Genomic DNA, 10,474 nt, shown 5'->3' with positions numbered 1-10,474 from the left:
CAAGTTTCGGAAGAAGGTTGATCAACATCCGAGTCGAATAATCGAGATTGGATGGGAATCCACCTTCTTTTTGTGAAAGATGGTTAAGAGATGAAGAAAAATGGTTTCTAGGTCACAAAAGATCATTAGAACAATGCTGTAAAATATCTAGAAAAAGTACAAAAGTATGGAAAAAATAAGGTATGGCTCCAAAAAGTAGCCCTTGCTACTTATAGAGCTGCTACTGGGCTGTCATGCTCGCTAGGCGAGCAGAATGGCTCGCCTAGCGAGCCCCTAAATGAGGCACCTGAGGCACCTGCGCCCAGAGAAACAACCATTGCCAGACTGACATGTTCGCTGAGCGAACAAAACCTTCGCCTAGCGAAGGCCACGCTTCAACCTTCGCTCCAGCGAGGTTGAGAGGTTTTGCTACTAGAATGCTCGCTGGGAGCTCGCTAAAGGCTCGCCTAGCGAGTGAGTGCTGGCTGCGCTTTTCACCAAGTCTGGACGTGTTCGCCGCACACCTCGCTGGAAGCTCGCCTAGCGAGTGTGGTCATGTTTGCCACTGTAAAATACTGGAGCTTTTCGCTGGGCTCTCGCTGGACGCTCGCCTAGCGAGTCCTTCGCCACAGCCCTCGCCTAGCGAGCAAGCTGATGAATGCTTGTTTTATTTGATCCCTTTGCCAAATTTCTTGTGTCTTCACTTTCTATTATTTCATGCCTACTTCCTGCACAATAACACACAAATCAAAGGTACCAAGATCGTTTATCATTGAATTGCATTTCATCCAAAACAAAGGTGGTTTCGAACACTTTAGCAAGGAAATGGAGTGAAAGATACCCATATTTGATAGCTCAAATTAGCACTTTTGGGTATCTAACAATTACCTTGTTAAGCTTTCACTTGTTTGGTAGTTGGTAGTCTTTCCTTTTGGACCTTATTGCCTTTATTAAGCTATCACTTGCCTGATAGTTAGGTAATATTTCACTTACCTCTGATAGATTACCTTGTTAAGTTATCACTCGGCTGGTAGTTGGTCATCTTTCCTTTTAATCTTATTACCTTTGTTAAGCTATCACTTGGCTGATAGTTAGGTAATATTTCTTTTACCTTTGGTTGGTTACCTTGTTAAGTTATCACTTGGCTGGTAGTTGTCAATCTTTCCTTTTTGGATTATTACCTTTGCTAAGCTATCACTTGGTTGATAGTTAGGTAATATTCCTTCTTACCTTTTTATGCTTACCTTGTTAAGTTATCACTTGGATGGTAGTTGGTAATCATATTTCATGTCGGATGCGTAATGGATTTCATCTTGGTTACAATAGCGAGGTAACGAAGGGTGACATGAAAAATGAGAACTTTACCCCTCAGTTTAAAAATAACCAAAGGGATAGTTTAAATGGTCATGAGTTTGAAATCAAGCAATAATTTTTTTATATTTTTCAAACTAGCAACATATACCTCTCAATTTAGTAACAAAATTGAGGGGAAATACACACACACACACACACACACACACACACACACACATATATATATATATATATATATATATATATATATATATATATATATATATATATATATATATATATATATATATATATATATATATATATATATATACACACACACACACACACTACAACAAAGAATGCATTTCATGACGAAGCTTTCACCCAAACAATAGAAAACTGAGGTATAAAGTCAATGCATGTTATTTTTTATTTAAAAAAAATAAAAAACCATATATTCCATCAGATTTTCAAAACACCTAGGTGAAGGTGTTTTCAAAATCTGATGGAATATATGGTTTTTTATTTTTTTAAAATAAAAAATAACATGCATTGACTTTATACCTCAGTTTTCTATTGTTTGGGTGAAAGTTTCGTCATGAAATGCGTTCTTTGTTGTAGTGTGTGTGTGTGTGTGTGTATATATATATATATATATATATATATATATATATATATATATATATATATATATATATATATATATATATATATATATATATATATACACACACACACACACACACACACACACTACAACAAAGAACGCATTTCATGACGAAACTTTCACCCAAACAATAGAAAACTGAGGTATAAAGTCAATGCATGTTATTTTTTATTTTAAAAAAAATAAAAAACCATATATTCCATCAAATTTTCAAAACACCTAGGTGAAAAAACAACTTAGTACAAGCTTCGATTCCCAGCTATTGCAGTTTATGATTTTATTTGTTTATAAGTGTAAACAAAATATTCTAACCCTTCAGTTTTCTATTTAGCCAAGACATCAAATAGTAAGATTTTACTATAAAAGCACTCGTTAAACAGATTTTACCATATTCCTTGCTAATATGAAGCCGCCCCAAACTCACAAACATCATTCTTTGGAATGGATTACAAGACAAAAATACTTCAATATTCTTCTATTTTGAACAAAATATTTTTTTCTGCCCTTGCAATCTATCTTACATAATGGTGTTGATGTTGTTGTTTTTATGATTTTGGAATAACTCTCAGGTAAAGAAGGGAACTCAATCTTTGAAGAGTACTCAGTTGATAAATTACAAGTGCAGAAAATCATTTTTGTTTCAAAAAAAATTGTGTTAAATGGTATGCACAAAATTTGGATATCACCGAAGATTTTTTGTAAACAACATATTTTAATATTCTGTGTAAACAATGTAATTTAAAAAAAAACAACTATTCACCTCGGTTTTATCATATAAAACTGAGGTGTTTAATAATCATATTTGACTATAAAAATACTCGTTAAATAGATGTTACCCTAAAACTAACTTATATGTAGTCGTCCCAAATAGATGTTCATCAAATATCATTTTACCCTAGAAATTAGTTGGAAGAGTTTTGATGAATATATGTTAGAAGAGATATTCACCATCCTCCATTTGACCATGAGTTTCTACTACAGATCTCTGTGATGGATTGCAAGTGCATGCAATAAAATTTTTCATTGGGAAACATATCTCTAGCATCTTGCATGGGACTTGGACATGGAAAATTAAAATTCTCATAGGGAAACAGAGGTTACAATGTATTTTTAATATTTTGCGTAAACAATGTAATTAAAAAAAATAGTTTATTCACCTCGATTTTCTTCGTGGTCGAGGGGATAGTTAACTATTTTTTTCATATATTCAACGTCATTAAACAAATATTTTCCGTCCATTTAATGTTTATCAACACTCAAAAATCCGCCATTAGTGATCCACGTGAAACCTAAGGGACATCCATTATTAAATGATGCTGAATATTGAAAATCTAACCTATATGGAACATGAAGCGCTTGAAACATAAAAACGTTTATAAAAATTCTCTAAGATGGATTGCAAGAGCAGAAAATTACTTGGGTTTAAGATTTGTTTCCTTAAATATTTATTTAAGCACAAAATCATATATTTGAATATTGATTTTATTTATCCAACCCTGATTTTGTTTTGCATCAGAATCAAATGCATGCAAGATCCGATGAGAATAATCTTGCACCCAACGTTTGATCTTCCCCAAGATTCAATAATTCGAAGATCTAAAATCTAGATCTTCAAGGAATTTGATTTTTATCAAGATCCCTAAGGAATTTGATGGTAACTTTTCATGACGCCTTTCGTTATCTCGTTACTACAGCCGAGGTAAAATGTATTTTGTGTCCGACTTTAAAAACACTTTTTGTAGTAGTGATATATATATATATATATATATATATATATATATATATATATATATATATATATATATATATATATATATATATATATATATATATATATACTCATTATATTGTTTACACAAAATATTAAAGTAAAAATATATAACAAGTTTTGAATTTGATTCATCGTCATCGCTGTCAGTCAAAAATATATGTTGGATATCTTGGGAGAAGAATATTGGATCCTCGTTTCATTGAATCTTAGGGAAGATCAAATGTTGGATGCAATATATTCTTTATAGTTTTTTCATTCATTTGTTTCTGATATAAAAAAAAAATTAGATAGATAAAATAAATATTTAGTTAAGAGATTATGTTAGAACACAAACCTTGAACCAATTTTCTTCTGCACTTGCAATTTATCACATAAATATTTGACAAAGTAAATACACTCTGACCAACCACATATTAAAAACCTAAATCATTTCTTCTCTTGCAATCTATCACATTGATACTTTTACTTTGTAAAATCTAATGGCGATCTGATTAAACATAGAGAGTTTCACTATAACATTTGAGTTTCTTATAGATTCACTAATATTTATAATGCTTTAATAATGAGGCTTTTATGTTTCCCGGGGATCACTCAAGGCAATATTCTGAGTGTTGATACTCATTAAATGGAATACAAAGATTTGTTTAAGGACGGTGAAGAAACAAAATAAATACACTTATATTTTACCTCAGTTATTACTCAAAACCGAGGTAAAATCTGTTTCTTTTTAAATAAAATATGTTACAACCCAAAACTCACATACCTCTCTGTTACTGTTAAAAACTGATGGGAAAAGGTTTTTTGTTATATATTTACATTGTTTACATATAATATCAAAATAAATTGTTTAAACAAATCAAGAGTTTGACAATGAATTCTTGGAGGACAACCTATCTTTTCAAATTTCTGATAAGTTATCTGTTCCAAATAAGAGAATTTCTTTTTTCTGTACTTGCAATCAATCTCAAAGAGATTTCATTATCTTGAGCAAATATTTTCATGAAAAATGTTTTCACTTGACAGAGAACATGAAACAGAACGTGAAAGAGAAATTGATGATTATTCTTAGAAATAAATTTCTTACTGTTGCCAAGCAAGGAAAGCAATAAATTTCTCAATGCTTTCTTTGATTGATAATATATGAAGTTTATTACAAAAATACAACAAAAACATCAACATCATTATGTGAGATAGATTACGGAGACAGAAAAAAATATTTTTTCAATATTGAAGAACAATGAAAAAAATTTATGTCTTGCAATCCATCATAGAGAATGATGCATAAGACTTTGGAGCGGCTACATATAAGTTAGGTTTAGGGTAAAATCTGATTAACGAATATTTTCATAGTAAAATATGATAATCTAATCACTCGGTTATTAAAAATAATTGAAGAAACAGATCATTAATTTAAAAATTAAAAATAAACTAAAAAGAAAGACACTACTTTTAAAAAAATAAAAACATAAACGGTTGATGTTGGGATTTGAAGCATGTCCTTAAATATTTTTTCCCTTGGTTTTATTTAGAAATCGAAGGAATATGTGATATTTATTAAAAATGCTTAAATGCACTTTTGGTCCTCCTGGTTTGGTCATTTTAAACAATTGGTCCCCCTATTACAAAACTAGGGATTCTGGTCCCTTAATTTTAATGGTCTTTGGATTTTTGTGTTCCCCATCCACTTTTGCATACGTGGTAATGATGATTAGGATAAAAAAAAATATTTTTAAGGATGTGGAATTGATGACATGGATAATTTATGAATTAATATTTTTTTAAAGATTAATATAATAATGAATTATTATAGAAATTAATAAATTTAACTTATTAAAAGAATCTGCTTGAGTTCAACCCATTTTTCTTGTCTAACATTACCAAAGCACCTAAGATGACATGGCTCATGCATAACTGATATTTATAACACAAATATTGTTTGTGATATAAACGATGTGAGACTTCGATAATACACAAGTGAACATGTTCTTCACTATTGGCTTATGCATAACTGACTACCCATTGACTTCACTATTGATGGATTGAAGTAAATCCTTTCTTAGTAATCTTTTTAAAAATGTTTAGATCTGAAGATTTATCATTAATATTGATTCTTATTCCTATGTTATTTCTTCATTTGCATTTATGCTGACTTGCTATGTTGTAATTTCTCATTTCTTTATTTCTGTAATAGTTTTGATTATTGTTATGTGATGCATACTTTGAAAAGCTTGGTTTTGTTTAATTGTTGCTTAACACACATAAATCTCAAGAATGTTAGTGGTGCATCTCAGCTTCTTTTTCTGTTGGTTCAAGTTCATGAGGTTTTTTCTCATGCAAAGGTGGATTGCTACAAACATCAGTCTTTGGGGTTAAATCATTTGTCTTTTAGCTAAGTGTGGAGGAAAACATATCACAAGTTAGAAATGATGGAGTGAAACAAAGATGAGGCCGATTAGAAGTTTCATATAGCATTTAATGTACGAGCTGGCATTGTTATATCACTTACTTCAGTTTACGATCTTGAAAAGCATAAATCTTATCATGTTATATATAAAGGCTACATTTATGAACTTTTTGTGCCTTATCAAGACACAATTGAAAAATTTTACTTTAAAACCTTCTCTGATTCTAGAGAGTTTGAATTTGGTCTGTCAACGGTGTCTTTGATACCTAACCGTGATTGTACACCACATGCTCAGTTCACTGAAACAAATATTCACCCAGTTGCTGGTACCCCAATCGTATTGAAGAATGAAATTTGTGTATTTGAACAATATGGAAATATCATGTGGCGTCACACTGAAACTAGAGTTCCTAATGAGATTAAGAAGGATATACATGGTAAACTTGTATAAGCAAATAGTATTGGAATTTACCATGACCATTTTTATATTTACTATCTTGATTTTGATATTGATGGTACACATAACTCATTTGAGAAAACAAGTTTGAAGACATTAAGAATCACAAGTGGAAGTGAGAAAGAGTTATTGGAGACTGAAACTCAAACTACTAAGACCGAATCAGATACAAAATCACAATTGGACTTGCACTTAATCCAAACATTAGAGCTGTAGTTGGAAATCAAGTCGGTTATCATTTGTTTCCATCAAATCCAGCTCATCCGTTTATGTAGATCCATGTTGTTGATTGAAGAACATGCTCACTTATGTATTATTGAAGTCCCACATCATATATATCACAAACAATATTTGTGTTTATAAATGTCATTTATGCATAAGCCAATGTCATCTTGGTGCTTTAGTAATGCTGACAAGAAAATGGATTGAACTCTAAAGGATTCTTTTAATAATTTAAATTTATTAATTTTTAAAATAAATAATCAAAATAATTAATTATCATATTAATCAATACAAAAATATTAAGTCATAAATTATCCATGTCATCAATGCCACATCCTTAAAAATATTTTTTTATCCTAATCATCATTGGCACGTATGCAAAAGTGAATGGGGACCACAAAAATCCAAAGACCATTAAAATTAAGGGACCAGAATTGTTGTTTTTGTAATATGCGGACCAATTATTTTGAACGCCTAAACTAGAGGGATCAAAAGTGATTTAAGCCTATTAAAAAATAATATAAAACATTGCGCGCCTTGACATTTTACCTCGGTTTTTGGTTGGGTGAAGTGATAGTTTTGTCATGAAATATATTATTTGTAGTAGTATATTGTCTATTTCTGAATTTAAAATACAAACGGTCTACTGCAACACTTCACATGTGTTACATATTTTTGAATTAAAAAAATAATCTTCACTTACATAATTTCTTATCATTTTAAAACACATTCAAAATTATTAATTATTAATAATTTATAACAGATACATTCACAAAATAAACTTATTTATTAATGAAAGCATTAATGTAATCATATTCAGAAAAATAATCGATTACATTACTACTTTAATAAAAACACATTAATGTAATCATATTCAACAAACTCATAAAATATAAAGAACATTAGGGTTATAGTATTCAACAATACCCTTAAAATATGTCTATTTGTCTTTTGAATATAATTGATAGATTTAAAAGAATTAGATAGAGATAAATTTATAGTATATTATAATTTTATAGAATAATCAAGAATAATAAAAACGAGTTATTTTTTTTTGAATTGGAGAGTGAGTGGTTATAAAAAGATTATTATCTTCGTGACATCTAATTTTTTTTAAAGTATATTAATCGTCTAATGAGACAATTATTAAATAGTTAGACAGATGCATAGACCTCTCATTAAATATAACTGAATAATTCAACCTATCACGGTTCATTCAAGCACAAAACTCAATTAAATAATAACTTGTATTACAACCATTAATCATATTATAATTTTTAATAATTAATTATATTAATCCACGTTTAATTAATTAAATAATTATCCAACATATACTACCTACTATAGTTAATGTGTTATTTGGCACACCAAACTTATATAATTCAGAAATATTTAATTTGCATTACAACAATAATATAATAAGACCCATTCATCATGACATGACCGACACATTTATTCCATACAAAGGAAGCATCAAGAGAAGTAAACATGCATGCTTATATAGGTTACATGCATGTCATTACAAACATCACGCTAATAATAATTAAACACTCTCTTTATTTAATTACTATAATGCCTGAATGACTCATATAGCAACGTTTTCTCTTTTGATAAGATGACCATCAATATCTCTAGTGCATTGGTTAAGATAGTCCATCCATCCATTTGGAGGATGAATATCCTCATTGATTTTCTCATATTCAACAGTCCATTTAGCAACAGCAGTGCCATCAGCCTTATCAACTACTTCAAGAGTGAGCTTAAAGGCCTTATAGTGCTTATCTATTTCTCCACCAAACAGCTTCCATGTGTTCTTTTTGTTCTTTTCATCAACTTCTTCAATACTCTCATAACATGTGTGTACCTCACCACCTGTTGTCATGTCACGGCTAATTAATACCAAGAAAAATATAAATAATTGAAGCTATGACATAAGTAATTATTCTCCAACTTATGGAGAAATATTACACCAAAAACAAATTAGAGAAATCAAACTTATTCCACAAGTTTCACTTGATTAATTAATATAGTTAGAGTAATTATTCAAATTAGTTACGATAATTATTCAATTTATTAGAAGTTATAATTATATAGAACAAACCTACCATAACTACCCTACACCAATTTCATATAAGTCATAATAATAATCAAAAAGGAATTTCTATCTCATTAAAATAAAATTACTGGCTCAAGTTATGTTAGAAAACTTTCTCGTTAATTATATTGACAAGATGCATGTTACCTATCTTATCAACCGGAAACATTTCCAACGAATAATAATCTTTTTAGAATCATGGTTTGTAAAAAGTGCAAAAGCCAAAAAAGAAAAGTCAATAAACTAGTATTTTCAACTTGTCTTTAACTAGCATAGACATTATTTATACCGTGTGAAAGAAAATAATTTTGGTGAATTTATGAACCGCAAAAATTACCATTTGTGGATCACATCCTTTTTTTAAAGGAAAAGATCTGAGAAATTAATGATGTATTTTTAATTTTATTTTTAATTTAAAATGACTAACATACTAATAAAATGAATTAAATTTTTTATCTATATATTATACTAAATAAACAATAAAATTTGTATATTGTAAGTAAATTATCTATATCAAGCTTGTCCATTTTTATATAAAAAGTTTAACAAATTAGATTTCGTGGTTCACCTAAAATCGAAACAAAATTTAAAGTTCAAACAATATTTATACAAGAAATTATTTTAGCTGGATAGAAAAAAAAAAATTTAAGCACATCATGGTATGCAGCTAAATAATCTAATGAAGTGAAGATCATTTTAAAATTTTCTAAAAAGTTAGAATAAATGTAAGTCGGTAATATGACAACACGTCTAATAATATTTTCCACAAATATATAAACTTAATGATTGAAAAATATAGTCAAACAAGATGATTTGGTTGGCATGATAAATTACCTATGACATAAGTCCAGTGTTTAACTGTATCAGTGTCATGCCAATCTTCACCTTCATGAAGTTTGGTATGATGAACTCTTTCACAATGGACTTGCACTTCGTGAAGTTCTGATGCAAATAGTTTGTAAAACTTATCAGCGGGTGTTTTGATACCAAGTTCAGTGCTAAGCTTACCAGCTAGCACCATTTTTGAGAAGAAACTAAATATGTAATAATAGAAGAAAGAAAATAGATGCTATGATATGAGGATAATGTATGCAACCTCGTGGCTTTAATAAAAATTTGATGACACTATACAAATAAAACTGTACCAAACAAATTAATTTTACGGCCACCTACTTTATTTATGTTGCTCTCCCACCATGTGATGCCAGCATTTACTTAAATTTTTTATTAAATTATTTAATAGTTAAACTCACTTTTTTTAAGTGAGTGGACTTTATGAACAAATATGTTTTAGTTGAATTAAATAGATATAAAATTATTATACGATAAAAGAAAGTGATTTTCAATAAATTATTTTGGTAAAATTGATTTTAATTAAAAATGATTATCTAAAATGATTTGTATAAATTATGTGAAAATGAGTTGAATATTCAATTTTAATATAAAAATCACGTTTAAATTTAGATGTTTCAAATTCTAATTTCAAGTTGAATCAATTTTAGAGACACAGTCAATTCTACTTTAAAAGAACAAAATATCTCAAAATCACTCAAAAATCAATTATACAACTCTAAAATTATTTT

The 10,474-nt window shown here is 29.2% G+C and overlaps 1 protein-coding gene across 1 annotated transcript; it reads right to left on the bottom strand.

Moving 5' to 3' along the window:
- Positions 1-8,169: 8,169 nt before the first annotated feature.
- On the bottom strand, positions 8,170-10,010 carry LOC127075570 (MLP-like protein 28). Its single transcript, XM_051017032.1, has 2 exons — positions 9,726-10,010; positions 8,170-8,668 (listed from the first exon to the last, which is right to left on the bottom strand). Exons 1-2 carry the CDS (start codon positions 9,910-9,912, stop codon positions 8,382-8,384), a joined length of 474 nt encoding a protein of 157 aa, XP_050872989.1. The 5' UTR covers positions 9,913-10,010; the 3' UTR covers positions 8,170-8,381.
- Between the last annotated feature and the right edge of the window lie 464 nt (positions 10,011-10,474).

The sequence above is a fragment of the Lathyrus oleraceus genome, chromosome 4 (genome assembly GCF_024323335.1).
Source record: "Lathyrus oleraceus cultivar Zhongwan6 chromosome 4, CAAS_Psat_ZW6_1.0, whole genome shotgun sequence".
Classification (NCBI taxonomy): Eukaryota; Viridiplantae; Streptophyta; class Magnoliopsida; order Fabales; family Fabaceae; genus Lathyrus; species Lathyrus oleraceus.
Note: the sequence above shows the minus strand (reverse complement) of the source record. Positions and strands in the feature narration are given on the sequence as shown.